The sequence below is a fragment of the Xyrauchen texanus genome, chromosome 48 (assembly GCF_025860055.1).
Source record: "Xyrauchen texanus isolate HMW12.3.18 chromosome 48, RBS_HiC_50CHRs, whole genome shotgun sequence".
Taxonomy (NCBI): domain Eukaryota; kingdom Metazoa; phylum Chordata; class Actinopteri; order Cypriniformes; family Catostomidae; genus Xyrauchen; species Xyrauchen texanus.
The window spans coordinates 421,821-447,833 of NC_068323.1; the positions used below are offsets into that span (position 1 = coordinate 421,821).

The following is a 26,013-nucleotide window of genomic DNA, read 5'->3' on the forward strand; positions in this document are numbered from 1 at the left end:
TCTCGATCTCTCAATCACACACACACTCTCTCTCTCTCTCAATCACACACACACTCTCTCTCTCGATCTCTCAATCACACACACACTCTCTCTCGATCTCAATCACACACACACTCTCTCTCTCAATCACACACACACTCTCTCTCGATCTCAATCACACACACACTCTCTCTCTCAATCACACACACTCTCTCTCTCAATCACACACACACTCTCTCTCGATCTCAATCACACACACACACACACACACTCTCTCTCTCGATCTCTCAATCACACACACACTCTCTCTCTCAATCACACACACTCTCTCTCTCTCTCTCAATCACACACACACTCTCTCTCTCTCTCTCAATCACACACACACTCTCTCAATCACACACACACACACACACTCTCTCTCTCTCAATCACACACACACTCTCTCTCTCTCTCTCAATCACACACACACACAAACTCTCTCTATCACACACACACACACTCTCTCTCTCTCAATCACACACACACTCTCTCTCTCTCTCTCAATCACACACACACACACACACACACACTCTCTCTCTCAATCACACACACACACACTCTCTCTCTCTCAATCACACACACACTCTCTCTCTCTCTCTCAATCACACACACTCTCTCTCTCTCAATCACACACACACTCTCTCTCTCTCTATCACACACACACTCTCTCTCAATCACACACACACACACTCTCTCTCTCTCTCTCAATCACACACACACTCTCTCTCTCTCTCTCAATCACACACTCTCTCTCTCTCTCTCTCTCTCAATCACACACACACACACACTCTCTCTATCACACACACACTCTCTCTCTCTCTCTCAATCACACACTCTCTCTCTCTCTCTCTCTCTCTCAATCACACACACACACACACTCTCTCTATCACACACACACTCTCTCTCTCAATCACACACACACACACACACACACACACACTCTCTCTCTCTCAATCACACACACACTCTCTCTCGCTCAATCACACACACACACTCTCTCTCTCTCTCAATCACACACACACTCTCTCTCTCTCTCTCAATCACACACACACTCTCTCTCTCAATCACACACACACACACTCTCTCTCTCTCAATCACACACACACTCTCTCTCTCAATCACACACACTCTTTCTCTCTCTCTCAATCACACACACTCTCTCTCTCTCTCTCAATCACACACACACACACACTCTCTCTCTCTCAATTCAATTCAATTCAATTGAGCTTTATTGGCATGACTGTGTAAAATAGCACAATATTGCCAAAGCAATAGTAATATACAAACATATATGTAGATAAATAAAAGTGAACAATAAAAAAACAAACAAAAAAAAAAACATTTCTATATTTCCACACACACACACACACTCTCTCTCTCTCAATCACACACACTCTCTCTCTCAATCACACACACACTCTCTCTCTCTCTCTCAATCACACACACACACACACACACACACACACACTCTCTCTCTCAATCACACACACACACACTCTCTCTCTCAATCACACACACACTCTCTCTCTCTCTCAATCACACACACACACTCTCTCTCTCAATCACACACACACACTCTCTCTCTCAATCACACACACACACTCTCTCTCTCTCTCTCAATCACACATCACACACACACACACTCTCTCTCTCAATCACACACACTCTCTCTCTCAATCACACACACAAACACTCTCTCTCTCAATCACACACACACACACATATATATATATATAAACGCTCTTCCGGCCGCTGCCAGCAGATGTCGCTGTTCACTTTATCATACACTTTAACAACAGTTTGACGGAATGTTCCAGCAAACTTTAAGGTATCGTCTAGTTTGATGTTTTATTTGGGAGTCAGACAGCTGGGCGAATGGTCATAACTCATGATTTATCATGTCAGTCATTACTATATTTGTCTTCAGTGTAATTTGCAATGTGGAGATCTGACTGTAATCTTTCCATCTGAAGTTTTGGGCATGTTTCGCCTCACAGTTCTGGTTTAAACACACTCACAGCTGTCACTGCCTTCTTATGTGTTTGAATGACACGGTCTGATAAAGATCATAGAGCATCTTCAGATACAGGAAACAGGAAGTCAAACCACATCAGCTTCGCTAACATTCCCCAACAGTACAGTAATCACCACATACACAACAGAAGCCATGATTACAGCGGATCAGTCCGTGCTCATTTAGAGATTCAGCTCAAACCACATTTATTCAACACGTTTCAGAACTGGTTCAGTAATGCATATAAAGTGTAGTTCTGGTTGTTCATATGATGCAAACATGTTGCAAAATTAATGAAATATGTTACACATTTCTTCTTTGATTTACATTTTTATTTAGTAAACATAGGAATAGTTATTGGATCACCTCTAAAAAGTCTTTTAAACTCATCAGATTGTGTAAATTCAGTTAAAAGTCTGTATAAACACCTTATACAAGAACTGTATTAATATGAGGTCTATTATATGTATCTCAGCGAGTGTTGACACTATCACCGCTGGAGTCACGAGTTTGAATTCAGGGCGTGCTGAGTGACTCCAGCCAGGTCTCCTTAGCAACCAAAATGGGCCGGTTGCTAGGGAGGGTAGAGTCACATGGGGTAACCAAATTGTCCCGGTTGCTAGGGAGGGTAGAGTCACATGGGGTAACCTCCTCGTGGTGGTGATTAGTGGTTCTCTCAATGGGGCGTGTGGTGAGTTGTGTGTGGATCGTGGAGAGTAGCATGAGCCTCCACATGCTGTGAGTCTCCGCGGTGTCATGCACAACGAGTCACGTGATCAGATGCGCGGATTGACGGTCTCAGAAGCGGACGCAACTGACACTCGTCCTCCACCACCCGGATTGAGGCTAGTAACCGTGCCACCACGAGGACCTACTGAGTAGTGAGAATTGGGCATTCCAACATAAGGGAGAAAAAGGGGATTAAAAAATATATAATATATATATAAAAAAAGAATAAAAACTACTATTAAAATTCTTTCTGCTTTGTTTTATCTATTGTAATTAAATGATCATGAATCATATTTTCAGAAGTACTAATAGAATCACTAAGGAACAGGAACCATTCAGAATGGCTATATTCCTTACGATCCACATCTCTTGCAGGTCTATTCATTTCTGTGTCAGGTTTACTCAACATCAGCTGGTTCGGTCTCATTGTTGCTGCAGTCCATGTTCTCTCTGCTGCTGTTCTCGTCACAGTCAAGTCTGTTCTGTTTGTCGGTGTCTCTCGCAGGTCGCTGTGCAGCTCTTGGGTCAGTCTCACTGACGGTGGGAACACAGACCGCAGGGACGAGAGGATCACTGGAGGAAAGTCTCCTATCTTTAAGAGAACAGAACAACTCTAGAAATCAACTCTTGTTCCTTTAGGATTGTCAAAGAAAACTTCAGGGATCAGAATGTGTCTAAATCCCAATTTGCATCACAAGCAAAGTACATAATGCATAATGCATGGTAAGTATGTGATTCAGACCGTGTAGTGAACTCACCTCCAGGGCCGATGGGGTGCAGGAGTCGATTCATTTGAACGTTCCAGTGTTTCACACTTGTACTGGCCTGTCGGAGTTTACGCTGAGCGGCCTGGAGAATAAGGATGTGTATTAGTCAGGAGGAACATCAAAAGTGAAGAACACACTCGCAAACACACAATGCTGAGCTCACCGCAATGTCCTGGTCTACTCTGCGTCGACTGGCCCGAACTTTATCGAGTTGGTGCTGGGCCTCATCGAGAGCCTGAGACTTCCTCTCTATCTCCAGCTTGAGCTCCTGCTTCTCCCGCTGCGTTTGATGGAGCTGCTCCTCCTGCTCCTCTTGCAGTGACAGGAGTGACTTCACCTTCTCCTCCTCCTCAGCCAGCAGCCTGGAAACACCAGAGTTTATAAACCAGATTTAATATTGAACACAAGAACTATAACTAAACACTAGTGCTACATCAGAACTATAAACACCAACATTTATAAACCATCAGAACAATAACTAAACACCAACATTTATAAACCATCAGAACTATAATTAAACACCAACATTTATAAACCATCAGAACAATAACTAAACACCAACATTTATAAACCATCAGAACTATAACTAAACACCAACATTTATAAACCATCAGAACTATAACTAAACACCAACATTTATAAAGACCAGAACTATAACTAAACACCAACATTTATAAAGACCAGAACTATAACTAAACACCAACATTTATAAACCATCAGAACTATAACTAAACACCAACATTTATAAAACACCAGAACTATAACTAAACACCAACATTTATAAACCATCAGAACTATAACTAAACACCAACATTTATAAACCATCAGAACAATAACTAAACACCAACATTTATAAACCATCAGAACTCTAACTAAACACCAACATTTATAAACCATCAGAACTATAACTAAACACCAACATTTATAAACCATCAGAACTATAACTAAACACCAACATTTATAAACCATCAGAACTATAACTAAACACCAACATTTATAAACCACCAGAACTATAACTAAACACCAACATTTATAAACCACCAGAACTATAACTAAACACCAACATTTATAAACCATCAGAACTATAACTAAACACCAACATTTATAAACCACCAGAACTATAACTAAACACCAACATTTATAAACCATCAGAACTATAACTAAACACCAACATTTATAAACCACCAGAACTATAACTAAACACCAACATTTATAAACCATCAGAACTATAACTAAACACCAACATTTATAAACCACCAGAACTATAACTAAACACCAACATTTATAAACCATCAGAACTATAACTAAACACCAACATTTATAAAGACCAGAACTATAACTAAACACCAACATTTATAAACCATCAGAACTATAACTAAACACCAACATTTATAAACCATCAGAACTATAACTAAACACCAACATTTATAAACCATCAGAACTATAACTAAACACCAACATTTATAAACCATCAGAACTATAACTAAACACCAACATTTATAAACCATCAGAACTATAACTAAACTCCAACATTTATAAACCACCAGAACTATAACTAAACACCAACATTTATAAACCATCAGAACTATAACTAAACACCAACATTTATAAAACACCAGAACTATAACTAAACACCAACATTTATAAACCATCAGAACTATAACTAAACACCAACATTTATAAACCATCAGAACTATAACTAAACTCCAACATTTATAAAACATCAGAACTATAACTAAACACCAACATTTATAAACCATCAGAACTATAACTAAACACCAACATTTATAAACCATCAGAACTATAACTAAACACCAACATTTATAAAACACCAGAACTATAACTAAACACCAACATTTATAAACCATCAGAACTATAACTAAACACCAACATTTATAAAACACCAGAACTATAACTAAACACCAACATTTATAAAGACCAGAACTATAACTAAACACCAACATTTATAAACCATCAGAACTATAATTAAACACCAACATTTATAAAACACCAGAACTATAACTAAACACCAACATTTATAAACCATCAGAACAATAACTAAACACCAACATTTATAAACCATCAGAACTATAACTAAACACCAACATTTATAAAACACCAGAACTATAACTAAACACCAACATTTATAAAGACCAGAACTATAACTAAACACCAACATTTATAAACCATCAGAACTATAATTAAACACCAACATTTATAAACCATCAGAACAATAACTAAACACCAACATTTATAAAACACCAGAACTATAACTAAACACCAACATTTATAAAGACCAGAACTATAACTAAACACCAACATTTATAAACCATCAGAACTATAATTAAACACCAACATTTATAAAACACCAGAACTATAACTAAACACCAACATTTATAAACCATCAGAACAATAACTAAACACCAACATTTATAAACCATCAGAACTATAACTAAACACCAACATTTATAAACCACCAGAACTATAACTAAACACCAACATTTATAAACCATCAGAACTATAACTAAACACCAACATTTATAAACCATCAGAACTATAACTAAACACCAACATTTATAAACCATCAGAACTATAACTAAACACCAACATTTATAAACCATCAGAACAATAACTAAACACCAACATTTATAAACCATCAGAACAATAACTAAACACCAACATTTATAAACCATCAGAACTATAACTAAACACCAACATTTATAAACCATCAGAACTATAACTAAACTCCAACATTTATAAACCATCAGAACTATAACTAAACACCAACATTTATAAAGACCAGAACTATAACTAAACACCAACATTTATAAAGACCAGAACTATAACTAAACACCAACATTTATAAAGACCAGAACTATAACTAAACACCAACATTTATAAACCATCAGAACAATAACTAAACACCAACATTTATAAACCATCAGAACAATAACTAAACACCAACATTTATAAACCATCAGAACTATAACTAAACACCAACATTTATAAACCATCAGAACTATAACTAAACACCAACATTTATAAACCATCAGAACTCTAACTAAACACCAACATTTATAAACCATCAGAACAATAACTAAACACCAACATTTATAAACCATCAGAACAATAACTAAACACCAACATTTATAAACCATCAGAACTATAACTAAACACCAACATTTATAAACCATCAGAACTATAACTAAACACCAACATTTATAAAGACCAGAACTATAACTAAACACCAACATTTATAAACCATCAGAACAATAACTAAACACCAACATTTATAAACCATCAGAACTATAACTAAACACCAACATTTATAAAGACCAGAACTATAACTAAACACCAACATTTATAAACCATCAGAACTATAACTAAACACCAACATTTATAAAGACCAGAACAATAACTAAACACCAACATTTATAAACCATCAGAACTATAACTAAACACCAACATTTATAAAGACCAGAACTATAACTAAACACCAACATTTATAAACCATCAGAACTATAACTAAACACCAACATTTATAAAGACCAGAACAATAACTAAACACCAACATTTATAAACCATCAGAACTATAACTAAACACCAACATTTATAAACCACCAGAACTATAACTAAACACCAACATTTATAAAACACCAGAACTATAACTAAACACCAACATTTATAAAACACCAGAACAATAACTAAACACCAACATTTATAAACCATCAGAACTATAACTAAACACCAACATTTATAAACCACCAGAACTATAACTAAACACCAACATTTATAAAACACCAGAACTATAACTAAACACCAACATTTATAAAACACCAGAACAATAACTAAACACCAACATTTATAAACCATCAGAACTATAACTAAACACCAACATTTATAAAGACCAGAACTATAACTAAACACCAACATTTATAAAACACAAGAACTATAACTAAACACCAACATTTATAAAGACCAGAACTATAACTAAACACCAACATTTATAAAACACAAGAACTATAACTAAACACTAGTGCTACATCAGAACTATAAACACCAACATTTATAAACCATCAGAACTATAACTAAACACCAACATTTATAAAACACCAGAACTATAACTAAACACCAACATTTATAAAACACCAGAACTATAACTAAACACCAACATTTATAAAGACCAGAACTATAACTAAACACCAACATTTATAAAACACAAGAACTATAACTAAACACTAGTGCTACATCAGAACTATAAACACCAACATTTATAAACCATCAGAACTATAACTAAACACCAACATTTATAAACCATCAGAACTATAACTAAACACTAACATTTATAAAACACAAGAACTATAACTAAACACTAGTGCTACATCAGAACTATAAACACCAACATTTATAAACCATCAGAACTATAACTAAACACCAACATTTATAAACCATCAGAACTATAACTAAACACCAACATTTATAAACCATCAGAACAATAACTAAACACCAACATTTATAAAGACCAGAACAATAACTAAACACCAACATTTATAAACCATCAGAACTATAACTAAACACCAACATTTATAAACCATCAGACCTATAACTAAACACCAACATTTATAAAACACCAGAACTATAACTAAACACTAGTGCTACATCAGAACTATAAACACCAACATTTATAAACTAAACACCAACATTTATAAACCACCAGAACTATAACTAAACACCAACATTTATAAAACACCAGAACTATAACTAAACACCAACATTTATAAACCATCAGAACTATAACTAAACACCAACATTTATAAAACACCAGAACAATAACTAAACACCAACATTTATAAACCATCAGAACTATAACTAAACACCAACATTTATAAACCACCAGAACTATAACTAAACACCAACATTTATAAACCATCAGAACTATAACTAAACACCAACATTTATAAACCACCAGAACTATAACTAAACACCAACATTTATAAACCATCAGAACTATAACTAAACACCAACATTTATAAAACACCAGAACAATAACTAAACACCAACATTTATAAACCATCAGAACTATAACTAAACACCAACATTTATAAACCATCAGAACTATAACTAAACACCAACATTTATAAAACACCAGAACTATAACTAAACACCAACATTTATAAACCATCAGAACTATAACTAAACACCAACATTTATAAACCATCAGAACTATAACTAAACACCAACATTTATAAACCACCAGAACTATAACTAAACACCAACATTTATAAACCATCAGAACTATAACTAAACACCAACATTTATAAAACACCAGAACAATAACTAAACACCAACATTTATAAACCATCAGAACTATAACTAAACACCAACATTTATAAACCATCAGAACTATAACTAAACACCAACATTTATAAAACACCAGAACTATAACTAAACACCAACATTTATAAACCATCAGAACTATAACTAAACACCAACATTTATAAACCATCAGAACTATAACTAAACACCAACATTTATAAACCATCAGAACTATAACTAAACACCAACATTTATAAAGACCAGAACTATAACTAAACACCAACATTTATAAACCATCAGAACTATAACTAAACACCAACATTTATAAACCATCAGAACTATAACTAAACACCAACATTTATAAACCATCAGAACTATAACTAAACACCAACATTTATAAAGACCAGAACTATAACTAAACACCAACATTTATAAAACACCAGAACTATAACTAAACACTAGTGCTACATCAGAACTATAAACACCAACATTTATAAACCATCAGAACTATAACTAAACACCAACATTTATAAACCATCAGAACTATAACTAAACACCAACATTTATAAACCATCAGAACTATAACTAAACACCAACATTTATAAAGACCAGAACTATAACTAAACACCAACATTTATAAAACACCAGAACTATAACTAAACACCAACATTTATAAACCATCAGAACTATAACTAAACACCAACATTTATAAAGACCAGAACTATAACTAAACACCAACATTTATAAACCATCAGAACTATAACTAAACACCAACATTTATAAACCATCAGAACTATAACTAAACACCAACATTTATAAAGACCAGAACTATAACTAAACACCAACATTTATAAACCACCAGAACTATAACTAAACACCAACATTTATAAACCATCAGAACTATAACTAAACACCAACATTTATAAAGACCAGAACTATAACTAAACACCAACATTTATAAACCACCAGAACTATAACTAAACACCAACATTTATAAACCATCAGAACTATAATTAAACACCAACATTTATAAAGACCAGAACTATAACTAAACACCAACATTTATAAACCATCAGAACTATAACTAAACACCAACATTTATAAAGACCAGAACTATAACTAAACACCAACATTTATAAACCATCAGAACAATAACTAAACACCAACATATATAAACCATCAGAACAATAACTAAACACCAACATTTATAAACCATCAGAACTATAACTAAACACCAACATTTATAAACCATCAGAACTATAACTAAACACCAACATTTATAAACCATCAGAACTACAACTAAACACCAACATTTATAAACCATCAGAACTATAATTAAACACCAACATTTATAAACCATCAGAACAATAACTAAACACCAACATTTATAAACCATCAGAACTATAACTAAACACCAACATTTATAAAACACCAGAACTATAACTAAACACCAACATTTATAAACCATCAGAACTATAACTAAACACCAACATTTATAAAGACCAGAACTATAACTAAACACCAACATTTATAAACCACCAGAACTATAACTAAACACCAACATTTATAAACCATCAGAACTATAACTAAACACCAACATTTATAAAACACCAGAACTATAACTAAACACCAACATTTATAAACCATCAGAACTATAACTAAATACCAACATTTATAAACCATCAGAACTATAACTAAACACCAACATTTATAAAACACCAGAACAATAACTAAACACCAACATTTATAAACCATCAGAACTATAACTAAATACCAACATTTATAAACCATCAGAACTATAACTAAACACCAACATTTATAAACCACCAGAACTATAACTAAACACCAACATTTATAAAGACCAGAACTATAACTAAACACCAACATTTATAAACCACCAGAACTATAACTAAACACCAACATTTATAAACCACCAGAACTATAACTAAACACCAACATTTATAAAACACCAGAACAATAACTAAACACCAACATTTATAAACCATCAGAACTATAACTAAACACCAACATTTATAAACCATCAGAACTATAATTAAACACCAACATTTATAAAGACCAGAACTATAACTAAACACCAACATTTATAAAACACCAGAACAATAACTAAACACCAACATTTATAAACCATCAGAACTATAACTAAATACCAACATTTATAAACCATCAGAACTATAACTAAATACCAACATTTATAAACCATCAGAACTATAACTAAACACCAACATTTATAAACCACCAGAACTATAACTAAACACCAACATTTATAAAACACCAGAACAATAACTAAACACCAACATTTATAAACCATCAGAACTATAACTAAATACCAACATTTATAAAGACCAGAACTATAACTAAACACCAACATTTATAAACCACCAGAACTATAACTAAACACCAACATTTATAAACCACCAGAACTATAACTAAACACCAACATTTATAAACCACCAGAACTATAACTAAACACCAACATTTATAAAACACCAGAACTATAACTAAACACCAACATTTATAAAACACCAGAACTATAACTAAATACCAACATTTATAAACCATCAGAACTATAACTAAACACCAACATTTATAAACCACCAGAACTATAACTAAACACCAACATTTATAAACCATCAGAACTATAACTAAACACCAACATTTATAAACCACCAGAACTATAACTAAACACCAACATTTATAAACCACCAGAACTATAACTAAACACCAACATTTATAAACCATCAGAACTATAACTAAACACCAACATTTATAAACCATCAGAACTATAACTAAACACCAACATTTATAAAACACCAGAACTATAACTAAACACCAACATTTATAAAACACCAGAACTATAACTAAATACCAACATTTATAAACCATCAGAACTATAACTAAACACCAACATTTATAAAGACCAGAACTATAACTAAACACCAACATTTATAAACCATCAGAACTATAACTAAACACCAACATTTATAAACCATCAGAACTATAACTAAACACCAACATTTATAAAACACCAGAACAATAACTAAACACCAACATTTATAAACCATCAGAACTATAACTAAATACCAACATTTATAAACCATCAGAACTATAACTAAACACCAACATTTATAAACCACCAGAACTATAACTAAACACCAACATTTATAAAGACCAGAACTATAACTAAACACCAACATTTATAAACCACCAGAACTATAACTAAACACCAACATTTATATAAACCACTCAGAACAATAACTAAACACCAACATTTATAAACCATCAGAACTATAACTAAACACCAACATTTATAAACCATCAGAACTATAATTAAACACCAACATTTATAAAGACCAGAACTATAACTAAACACCAACATTTATAAAACACCAGAACAATAACTAAACACCAACATTTATAAACCATCAGAACTATAACTAAATACCAACATTTATAAACCATCAGAACTATAACTAAATACCAACATTTATAAACCATCAGAACTATAACTAAACACCAACATTTATAAACCACCAGAACTATAACTAAACACCAACATTTATAAAACACCAGAACAATAACTAAACACCAACATTTATAAACCATCAGAACTATAACTAAATACCAACATTTATAAAGACCAGAACTATAACTAAACACCAACATTTATAAACCACCAGAACTATAACTAAACACCAACATTTATAAACCACCAGAACTATAACTAAACACCAACATTTATAAACCACCAGAACTATAACTAAACACCAACATTTATAAAACACCAGAACTATAACTAAACACCAACATTTATAAAACACCAGAACTATAACTAAACACCAACATTTATAAACCATCAGAACTATAACTAAACACCAACATTTATAAACCACCAGAACTATAACTAAACACCAACATTTATAAACCATCAGAACTATAACTAAACACCAACATTTATAAACCACCAGAACTATAACTAAACACCAACATTTATAAACCATCAGAACTATAACTAAACACCAACATTTATAAACCATCAGAACTATAACTAAACACCAACATTTATAAAACACCAGAACTATAACTAAACACCAACATTTATAAAACACCAGAACTATAACTAAACACCAACATTTATAAACCATCAGAACTATAACTAAACACCAACATTTATAAAGCACCAGAACTATAACTAAACACCAACATTTATAAACCATCAGAACTATAACTAAACACCAACATTTATAAACCACCAGAACTATAACTAAACACCAACATTTATAAACCATCAGAACTATAACTAAACACCAACATTTATAAACCATCAGAACTATAACTAAACACCAACATTTATAAACCATCAGAACTATAACTAAACACCAACATTTATAAACCATCAGAACTATAACTAAACACCAACATTTATAAACCACCAGAACTATAACTAAACACCAACATTTATAAACCATCAGAACTATAACTAAACACCAACATTTATAAACCACCAGAACTATAACTAAACACCAACATTTATAAACCATCAGAACTATAACTAAACACCAACATTTATAAACCATCAGAACTATAACTAAACACCAACATTTATAAACCATCAGAACTATAACTAAACACCAACATTTATAAACCATCAGAACTATAACTAAACACCAACATTTATAAACCATCAGAACTATAACTAAACACCAACATTTATAAACCATCAGAACTATAACTAAACACCAACATTTATAAACCATCAGAACTATAACTAAACACCAACATTTATAAACCATCAGAACTATAACTAAACACCAACATTTATAAACCATCAGAACTATAACTAAACACCAACATTTATAAACCATCAGAACTATAACTAAACACCAACATTTATAAACCATCAGAACTATAACTAAACACCAACATTTATAAAACCACCAGAACTATAACTAAACACCAACATTTATAAACCATCAGAACTATAACTAAACACCAACATTTATAAACCATCAGAACTATAACTAAACACCAACATTTATAAACCATCAGAACTATAACTAAACACCAACATTTATAAAACACATCAGAACTATAACTAAACACCAACATTTATAAACCATCAGAACTATAACTAAACACCAACATTTATAAACCATCAGAACTATAACTAAACACCAACATTTATAAACCATCAGAACTATAACTAAACACCAACATTTATAAAGCACCAGAACTATAACTAAACACCAACATTTATAAACCATCAGAACTATAACTAAACACCAACATTTATAAACCATCAGAACTATAACTAAACACCAACATTTATAAAACACCAGAACTATAACTAAACACCAACATTTATAAACCATCAGAACTATAACTAAACACCAACATTTATAAACCATCAGAACTATAACTAAACACCAACATTTATAAAACACCAGAACTATAACTAAACACCAACATTTATAAACCATCAGAACTATAACTAAACACCAACATTTATAAACCATCAGAACTATAACTAAACACCAACATTTATAAACCATCAGAACTATAACTAAACACCAACATTTATAAACCATCAGAACTATAACTAAACACCAACATTTATAAACCATCAGAACTATAACTAAACACCAACATTTATAAACCATCAGAACTATAACTAAACACCAACATTTATAAAACAGAACATACTAAAACCATCAGAACTATAACTAAACACCAACATTTATAAACCATCAGAACTATAACTAAACACCAACATTTATAAACCACCAGAACTATAACTAAACACCAACATTTATAAACCATCAGAACTATAACTAAACACCAACATTTATAAACCATCAGAACTATAACTAAACACCAACATTTATAAACCATCAGAACTATAACTAAACACCAACATTTATAAAGCACCAGAACTATAACTAAACACCAACATTTATAAACCATCAGAACTATAACTAAACACCAACATTTATAAACCATCAGAACTATAACTAAACACCAACATTTATAAACCATCAGAACTATAACTAAACACCAACATTTATAAACCATCAGAACTATAACTAAACACCAACATTTATAAACCATCAGAACTATAACTAAACACCAACATTTATAAACCATCAGAACTATAACTAAACACCAACATTTATAAACCATCAGAACTATAACTAAACACCAACATTTATAAACCATCAGAACTATAACTAAACACCAACATTTATAAACCATCAGAACTATAACTAAACACCAACATTTATAAACCATCAGAACTATAACTAAACACCAACATTTATAAACCATCAGAACTATAACTAAACACCAACATTTATAAACCATCAGAACTATAACTAAACACCAACATTTATAAACCACCAGAACTATAACTAAACACCAACATTTATAAAACACCAGAACTATAACTAAACACCAACATTTATAAAACCATCAGAACTATAACTAAACACCAACATTTATAAACCATCAGAACTATAACTAAACACCAACATTTATAAAGCACCAGAACTATAACTAAACACCAACATTTATAAACCATCAGAACTATAACTAAACACCAACATTTATAAACCATCAGAACTATAACTAAACACCAACATTTATAAACCACCAGAACTATAACTAAACACCAACATTTATAAACCATCAGAACTATAACTAAACACCAACATTTATAAACCATCAGAACTATAACTAAACACCAACATTTATAAAACCACCAGAACTATAACTAAACACCAACATTTATAAACCATCAGAACTATAACTAAACACCAACATTTATAAACCATCAGAACTATAACTAAACACCAACATTTATAAAACCACCAGAACTATAACTAAACACCAACATTTATAAACCATCAGAACTATAACTAAACACCAACATTTATAAACCATCAGAACTATAACTAAACACCAACATTTATAAACCATCAGAACTATAACTAAACACCAACATTTATAAAACACCAGAACTATAACTAAACACCAACATTTATAAACCATCAGAACTATAACTAAACACCAACATTTATAAAACACCAGAACTATAACTAAACACCAACATTTATAAACCATCAGAACTATAACTAAACACCAACATTTATAAACCACCAGAACTATAACTAAACACCAACATTTATAAACCATCAGAACTATAACTAAACACCAACATTTATAAACCACCAGAACTATAACTAAACACCAACATTTATAAACCATCAGAACTATAACTAAACACCAACATTTATAAAACACCAGAACTATAACTAAACACCAACATTTATAAACCATCAGAACTATAACTAAACACCAACATTTATAAACCATCAGAACTATAACTAAACACCAACATTTATAAAACACCAGAACTATAACTAAACACCAACATTTATAAACCATCAGAACTATAACTAAACACCAACATTTATAAACCATCAGAACTATAACTAAACACCAACATTTATAAACCACCAGAACTATAACTAAACACCAACATTTATAAACCATCAGAACTATAACTAAACACCAACATTTATAAAACACCAGAACTATAACTAAACACCAACATTTATAAACCATCAGAACTATAACTAAACACCAACATTTATAAACCATCAGAACTATAACTAAACACCAACATTTATAAACCACCAGAACTATAACTAAACACCAACATTTATAAACCATCAGAACTATAACTAAACACCAACATTTATAAACCATCAGAACTATAACTAAACACCAACATTTATAAACCATCAGAACTATAACTAAACACCAACATTTATAAACCATCAGAACTATAACTAAACACCAACATTTATAAACCATCAGAACTATAACTAAACACCAACATTTATAAACCACCAGAACTATAACTAAACACCAACATTTATAAACCATCAGAACTATAACTAAACACCAACATTTATAAAGCACCAGAACTATAACTAAACACCAACATTTATAAACCATCAGAACTATAACTAAACACCAACATTTATAAACCATCAGAACTATAACTAAACACCAACATTTATAAACCACCAGAACTATAACTAAACACCAACATTTATAAACCACCAGAACTATAACTAAACACCAACATTTATAAACCATCAGAACTATAACTAAACACCAACATTTATAAACCACCAGAACTATAACTAAACACCAACATTTATAAACCATCAGAACTATAACTAAACACCAACATTTATAAAACACCAGAACTATAACTAAACACCAACATTTATAAACCATCAGAACTATAACTAAACACCAACATTTATAAACCACCAGAACTATAACTAAACACCAACATTTATAAAACACCAGAACTATAACTAAACACCAACATTTATAAACCACCAGAACTATAACTAAACACCAACATTTATAAACCATCAGAACTATAACTAAACACCAACATTTATAAACCACCAGAACTATAACTAAACACCAACATTTATAAACCATCAGAACTATAACTAAACACCAACATTTATAAAGCACCAGAACTATAACTAAACACCAACATTTATAAACCATCAGAACTATAACTAAACACCAACATTTATAAACCATCAGAACTATAACTAAACACCAACATTTATAAAGCACCAGAACTATAACTAAACACCAACATTTATAAACCACCAGAACTATAACTAAACACCAACATTTATAAACCATCAGAACTATAACTAAACACCAACATTTATAAACCATCAGAACTATAACTAAACACCAACATTTATAAACCATCAGAACTATAACTAAACACCAACATTTATAAACCATCAGAACTATAACTAAACACCAACATTTATAAAACCACCAGAACTATAACTAAACACCAACATTTATAAACCATCAGAACTATAACTAAACACCAACATTTATAAACCATCAGAACTATAACTAAACACCAACATTTATAAACCACCAGAACTATAACTAAACACCAACATTTATAAACCATCAGAACTATAACTAAACACCAACATTTATAAAACACCAGAACTATAACTAAACACCAACATTTATAAACCATCAGAACTATAACTAAACACCAACATTTATAAAACACCAGAACTATAACTAAACACCAACATTTATAAAACCATCAGAACTATAACTAAACACCAACATTTATAAACCATCAGAACTATAACTAAACACCAACATTTATAAACCATCAGAACTATAACTAAACACCAACATTTATAAACCACCAGAACTATAACTAAACACCAACATTTATAAACCATCAGAACTATAACTAAACACCAACATTTATAAACCACCAGAACTATAACTAAACACCAACATTTATAAAACACCAGAACTATAACTAAACACCAACATTTATAAACCATCAGAACTATAACTAAACACCAACATTTATAAACCACCAGAACTATAACTAAACACCAACATTTATAAAACACCAGAACTATAACTAAACACCAACATTTATAAACCATCAGAACTATAACTAAACACCAACATTTATAAAACCATCAGAACTATAACTAAACACCAACATTTATAAAGACCAGAACTATAACTAAACACCAACATTTATAAACCATCAGAACTATAACTAAACACCAACATTTATAAAGACCAGAACTATAACTAAACACCAACATTTATAAACCATCAGAACTATAACTAAACACCAACATTTATAAACCATCAGAACTATAACTAAACACCAACATATATAAAGACCAGAACTATAATTAAACACCAACATTTATAAACCACCAGAACTATAACTAAACACCAACATTTATAAACCATCAGAACTATAACTAAACACCAACATTTATAAACCACCAGAACTATAACTAAACACCAACATTTATAAACCATCAGAACTATAACTAAACACCAACATTTATAAACCATCAGAACTCTAACTAAACACCAACATTTATAAACCACCAGAACTATAACTAAACACCAACATTTATAAACCATCAGAACTATAACTAAACACCAACATTTATAAACCATCAGAACTATAACTAAACACCAACATTTATAAACCATCAGAACTATAACTAAACACCAACATTTATAAAGACCAGAACTATAACTAAACACCAACATTTATAAACCATCAGAACTATAACTAAACACCAACATTTATAAACCATCAGAACTATAACTAAACACCAACATATATAAAGACCAGAACTATAATTAAACACCAACATTTATAAACCACCAGAACTATAACTAAACACCAACATTTATAAACCATCAGAACTATAACTAAACACCAACATTTATAAACCACCAGAACTATAACTAAACACCAACATTTATAAACCACCAGAACTATAACTAAACACCAACATTTATAAACCATCAGAACTATAACTAAACACCAACATTTATAAAACACCAGAACTATAACTAAACACCAACATATATAAAACACCAGAACTATAACTAAACACCAACATTTATAAAGACCAGAACTATAACTAAACACCAACATTTATAAAGACCAGAACTATAACTAAACACCAACATTTATAAAGACCAGAACTATAACTAAACACCAACATTTATAAACCATCAGAACTATAACTAAACACCAACATTTATAAAGACCAGAACTATAACTAAACACCAACATTTATAAACCATCAGAACTATAACTAAACACCAACATTTATAAAGACCAGAACTATAACTAAACACCAACATTTATAAACCATCAGAACTATAACTAAACACCAACATTTATAAAGATCAGAACTATAACTAAACACCAACATTTATAAACCATCAGAACTATAACTAAACACCAACATTTATAAAGACCAGAACTATAACTAAACACCAACATTTATAAACCATCAGAACTATAACTAAACACCAACATTTATAAAACACCAGAACTATAACTAAACACCAACATTTATAAACCATCAGAACTATAACTAAACACCAACATTTATAAACCATCAGAACTATAACTAAACACCAACATTTATAAAGACCAGAACTATAACTAAACACCAACATTTATAAACCATCAGAACTATAACTAAATACCAACATTTATAAACCATCAGAACTATAACTAAACACCAACATTTATAAAACACCAGAACTTAAACACCAACATTTATAAAGACCAGAACTATAACTAAACACCAACATTTATAAAACACCAGAACTATAACTAAACACCAACATTTATAAACCATCAGAACTATAACTAAATACCAACATTTATAAACCATCAGAACTATAACTAAACACCAACATTTATAAAACACCAGAACCTAAACACCAACATTTATAAAGACCAGAACTATAACTAAACACCAACATTTATAAACCACCAGATCTCCAGCGATCTCCAGGAGTCAGCAGTTGCATGCAAGTGTGTTTATTTCATTGTTTTACCTTGTTGTAGAGTAGTATTTATTGCTAGACTTGTGCTGTTTGTTTACGGTGTTGAACTTGCATCACTTAAACATGTGTGGGTGTGTGTGCTACATTGTTTTGATTTGTCTAGTAGATCTAGGCGAGTATCAGCCTCTGCTTGCAACTTTTTCATATAATGTTAAATCTGCAAAAAAGTCCTATTACCAGAACAAGATCAACAGCACCACAGACACTCGTAGCTTGTTTAGAACAATCAACACAATTCTCTGTCCTCCCCCTCCACCACATCACTGACAGCAGATATCTTCGACACATTTTTTACTAATAAGGCTACAGCCATCAGAAATACATTCACAGCACCACACCCTGTCAAACACCCGCCTCCTGTATGCAACTCTTCTGTCTCTATGTTCTCTCCTCTGACTGACACTGAGGTCTCTAAACTCCTCCTGTCCAACCACCCCACAACCTGTTCCCTTGACCCCATCCCATCACACCTTCTCCAGGCCATCTCTCCATCCATCTTACCTGCAATCACACACATAATTAATACATCTCTACTTACAGGCACTTTTTATAAATTCACAACAGAACACCAGCATTTATTAAACTAAATCCCAGCATTTATAACTTACCAGAACTATAACTAAACCAGCTTTTACAGTATAAAACATTAACTAAACCTAACAAAACACCAACACAAAATTAAACACCAGAGATATATTAAACACCATCACTTACTAAACAAAACATCCAGGGGCAGATTCACTACACAGTTATGGCACTTTTGCGTGTGGTATTTCAACGCAAAAATCTTCTTATTTACCAACCATCCACAATCTATTCTAGCAGGTGTAATCAGCGCTGAATAAAGCACTCAACACTGCTTTTGCCCTGTTGTCTGATCTGCATAATCCCTTTATCGAATAGGGCCCTAAACCAGCGCAGAGAAAGTGCATGCTAATAAATGGTGCATTTACCGGCCGCAATTCATTCTTATTGAATTCCCCCCTCAGACTGATCAAAATAACATAAAACTAACCAATACTGAAGCTAAAACTGAACACCCGAGCTAACTTAACATTAAAGACTTGTGGGGGTCTGGGTATCTCAGCAAGTATTGATGCTGACTATCACTCCTGGAGTCGTGAGTTTGAATCCAGGGCGTGCTGAGTGACTCCAGTCAGGTCTCCTTAGCAACCAAATTGGCCCGGTTGCTAGGGAGGGTAGAGTCACATGGGGTAAACTCCTCGTGGTTCTCGGTGGGGCGTGTGGTGAGTTGTGCGAGGATGCCGCAGAGAATAGCGTGAAGCCTCCACACGTGCAACGTCTCCACGGTAACACGCTCACAGGTCAGACGCGGAGGCAACTGAGATTCGTCCTCCGCCACCCAGGTTGAGGCGAGTCACTACGCCACCACGAGGACTTTGGGAATTGGCCATTACAAATTGGGGGGAAAAAACAAAAAAATGTGTTTTGCATTAATTTATCCAATCCAAAACATTTCTTTGCTCCGGAGTCTCCAGTGTCGAGAACTTAATCTGAAGTTTGTCTGATAGTTTAATAATGGTTTTGATGATGTAATTCTCTCTGATAATATCATGACAATGTGGTAAAAACTGCAAAGCAGTCTGATGTCAGGATGACATTTATATTGTGCAACATTTCTAAAACCACAACTCGGATGACAGCGGAAGTCTCATGTGTGCTGCGTTCCTCTGCCAGTTTGTCAAGCCACGATTAGTGTTGCACTTTTCACAACGCAAATGTTTTAAAGCAGCTTTACAGAACATCATATTGTAATGTCTGTAATCTAATAAATGTTTCAATGAACAGCTTCATTAATAAACACGGACATGTTTGTCTTAACGAGCAAGCCAAAGGCGATGGTGGAAAGACACTAAACTGCATATGATGCAAGTTACAGGAGCACAAAGTAATTGAAAGAAACTATCTTCAGCAGGGGGAGCCAGTCGTACCGCATGTGTGTGCTTTAAACATCGACACACTCGAGGACATGTACTGGGAAATGCCTTCAGATTTGAGAGAACTTCATCAAAGAGAAGAGCGAGTGCGTTTTCCTCCTAAAACTCAAAAAAAATGCTAAAAGGTTTCCTGTTAGAGGTGAAGTATCTGGCTAAAATTAGGGCCAATCTATAGACATAATAATATGCTTTATATAAACAACACAAGTCTATGTTGTGTCTTCACTTTGACAGCTATATAAATATAAGTGTGTGTGTGACTCACTTTGAGATGCACTTGTAGGTTTCAAGTTTCGGTGTAGTGTTGTCGAGCTACTCACAACCTTTCTGTCTCTCTCTGTCTGTCTGTCTCTCTGGTTAACAGCATGAATGATGGTCTCTCTGTGCGCATGTGTGTGTGTGCGCGTGCACCTGTTCTGTGTGTATCTGTACGTCTCCTCCTCTTGTCGAGCTCGGATCTGTTGCTCTAGAGCTTCCTGCTGTCTGTGATGAAGATCTTCCAGCTCTTTAATTCTCCTGCGCTGATGTTCAGCTTCTAGATCACGAACCGCCACCTCTGCACAAAGATCCTCCCGCGCCTGTCACACACATCCATCAGAGCGGGTCAAGTGTCTGTACGCTGAACACGGAGCTCATGGTTCAGTCAAATTGCATTTTAGATTCAATAAATGCTCTTTTATGATTTAATAGTACAAAAAGATCAAGAAAATATATAAATAATAATAATAATAATAATAATAATAGAAACATTTTCATCATATATATATTTGTAATAATATTAAATATATCAATATTATAATTTAAAACGAATATAATTTAATATATTTTTATATGAATAATATTTAAAATGTTATTTTTAACCGTAAATTACAGCTTTAGCGTTTGAAAATATGAATCAACATATTTGTTTGCTCTCTTAACGAACTATTTTCATGTGTGGTACCGTCATCACATGGAGCATAAACTGCACATCACAGCTCTGTCTCACCTCCTGCGCCTCCTGCAGCTGTCTCTGCAGGGTTTTCTGCAGCTCCTCATGCTGACTGCGCCTCCTCTGCTCCTCCTGCTTTAGAGAGGCCCGAGCTTGTTTCTGTGCCTCCTTCAGGAGTTCCAGCTCTTTCAGCTGCTCCTCACGCTCCCCCTGAAGCTCCTGCAGTCTGCGCGTCTCCTCCGCCCACAGCACACGCCTCCTCTCCCTCTCCTCACGCAGCTCACGGCGACGCTCCTTCAGCTCCTCGTGCAGAGAGCTCCTCCCCTCCATATACAGACGCAGAGCTGTGTGGAGCGCTGAGAGAGGCAAATACAAACAGAAAGAGTGAGACAGAAAAAGACAAACAGGAAGTGTGGGGCAGGAAGTCAAGTAATGTTTATTTGTGTTGTGCTTTTCAAAACACACTTAGTTTCAAAGCAGCTTTACAGGAAATCATGAATTAACAGAAGGTGAATCTGTAAATTATATAATATCTCAGTCATCACTGTGTAATTGTGAACTGTGTATAAAGATAAGTAATTAAATAATAATTGTATTAATAACCCCAGTGAGCAGCTGAAGGAACACAAAACTCCATAAGATGATGATTAATGGAGAAAAATAACCTTGGGAGAAACCAGACTCACTGTGGGGGCCAGTTCACGTCTGACTAACCCCACCCTAACCCTAAACCAGACTCACTGTGGGGGCCAGTTCCCCTCTGGCTAACCCCACCCTAACCCTAAACCAGACTCACTGTGGGGGCCAGTTCCCCTCTGACTAACCCCACCCTAACCCTAAACCAGACTCACTGTGGGGGCCAGTTCCCTCTGACTAACCCCACCCTAACCCTAAACCAGACTCACTGTGGGGGCCAGTTCCCTCTGACTAACCCCACCCTAACCCTAAACCAGACTCACTGTGGGGGCCAGTTCCCTCTGACTAACCCCACCCTAACCCTAAACCAGACTCACTGTGGGGGCCAGTTCCCTCTGACTAACCCCACCCTAACCCTAAACCAGACTCACTGTGGGGGCCAGTTCCCTCTGACTAACCCCACCCTAACCCTAAACCAGACTCACTGTGGGGACCAGTTCCCTCTGACTAACCCCACCCTAACCCTAAACCAGACTCACTGTGGGGCCAGTTCCCTCTGACTAACCCCACCCTAACCCTAAACCAGACTCACTGTGGGGGCCAGTTCCCTCTGACTAACCCCACCCTAACCCTAAACCAGACTCACTGTGGGGGCCAGTTCCCTCTGGCTAACCCCACCCTAACCCTAAACCAGACTCACTGTGGGGGCCAGTTCCCTCTGACTAACCCCACCCTAACCCTAAACCAGACTCACTGTGGGGGCCAGTTCCCCTCTGACTAACCCCACCCTAACCTTAAACCAGACTCACTGTGGGGGCCAGTTCCCTCTGACTAACCCCACCCTAACCCTAAACCAGACTCACTGTGGGGGCCAGTTCCCCTCTGACTAACCCCACCCTAACCCTAAACCAGACTCACTGTGGGGGCCAGTTCCCTCTGACTAACCCCACCCTAACCCTAAACCAGACTCACTGTGGGGACCAGTTCCCCTCTGACTAACCCCCACCCCTAACCCTAAACCAGACTCACTGTGGGGGCCAGTTCCCCTCTGATTAACCCCACCCTAACCCTAAACCAGACTCACTGTGGGGCCAGTTCCCCTCTGACTAACCCCACCCTAACCCTAAACCAGACTCACTGTGGGGGCCAGTTCCCCTCTGGCTAACCCCACCCTAACCCTAAACCAGACTCACTGTGGGGGCCAGTTCCCCTCTGACTAACCCCACCCTAACCCTAAACCAGACTCACTGTGGGGCCAGTTCCCCTCTGACTAACCCCACCCTAACCCTAAACCAGACTCACTGTGGGGGTCATTGATCATGATCAATGTTTCTGGTTCCGGCAGACTAAACTAAAGCAGCCTAATTGTGTGTTGGAGGATAAATGAGGTGTATGTCTGACGAGTCTTTAGTCTAGACTTAAACTGAGAGAGTGTGTCTGCATCTCGAACAGTGTTTGGGAGACTATTCCATAGTTTAGGAGCCAAATATGAAAAGGGTCTTCCTCCTTTTGTGATACACTCTGATAATTTGGAGAATTGTGAAATCTCATCAGGTTTTGAAGAAATATAAAGTTGTGTATCGTCGGTATAGCAGTGGAAACTTATTCCACGATTCCTGATAATATCTCCCAGGGGAAGCATATATATGGAGTCATATACACTAAGATCTAAAAGCACTAGAAGAGAAATGCAGCCGTGATCAGATGATAAGAGTCATGTGTAACTCTGATAAGTGCAGTCTCTGTACAGTGATGAGGCCTAAATACTGACTGAAATTCTTCATATATACTATTTCTCTGTAGAAATGAACATATTTGGGAGGACACTAACTTTTCTAGTATTTTTGACATAAACAGGAGATTTGAAATCGGTCTATAATTAGCAAGTTCTCCAGGATTAAGTTGTGGCTTCTTAATAAGTGGTTTGATAACTGCCATTTTAAAGTTTCTTGGGACATGTCCTAAGCATAGCGAGGAGTTAATGATATTAAGAAGAGGTTCTGATTTTACAGGAGATACCTCTTTTAAGAGCTTAGTTGGTATAGGATCTAACAAACAAGTTGTGCCTTTGATGTTTCGATAAGTTTTGTTAGCTCTTCATGACCTATGATAGCGAAGGATTGAAGTTGCACATGA

General features: G+C 34.2%; 2 protein-coding genes across 2 annotated transcripts in view; both read right to left on the bottom strand.

Annotated features, from left to right (window-relative positions):
• Positions 1-3,259, bottom strand: part of pparda (peroxisome proliferator-activated receptor delta a) — a 24,067-nt gene extending 20,808 nt beyond the window's left edge. Inside the window, exon 1 of the mRNA XM_052121745.1 lies at positions 3,119-3,259. Coding sequence (XP_051977705.1) covers positions 3,119-3,188 — 70 coding nt within the window. The 5' untranslated portion in view covers positions 3,189-3,259. The remainder of the gene's footprint in view (positions 1-3,118) is intronic.
• LOC127639623 (differentially expressed in FDCP 6 homolog) overlaps positions 3,160-26,013 on the bottom strand; it is a 26,964-nt gene continuing 4,110 nt past the window's right edge. Inside the window, exons 7-11 of the mRNA XM_052121739.1 lie at positions 23,299-23,597; positions 22,722-22,888; positions 3,692-3,890; positions 3,520-3,610; positions 3,160-3,353 (exon numbers count right to left, since the gene is read on the bottom strand). Coding sequence (XP_051977699.1) covers positions 3,160-3,353; positions 3,520-3,610; positions 3,692-3,890; positions 22,722-22,888; positions 23,299-23,597 — 950 coding nt within the window. The remainder of the gene's footprint in view (positions 3,354-3,519; positions 3,611-3,691; positions 3,891-22,721; positions 22,889-23,298; positions 23,598-26,013) is intronic.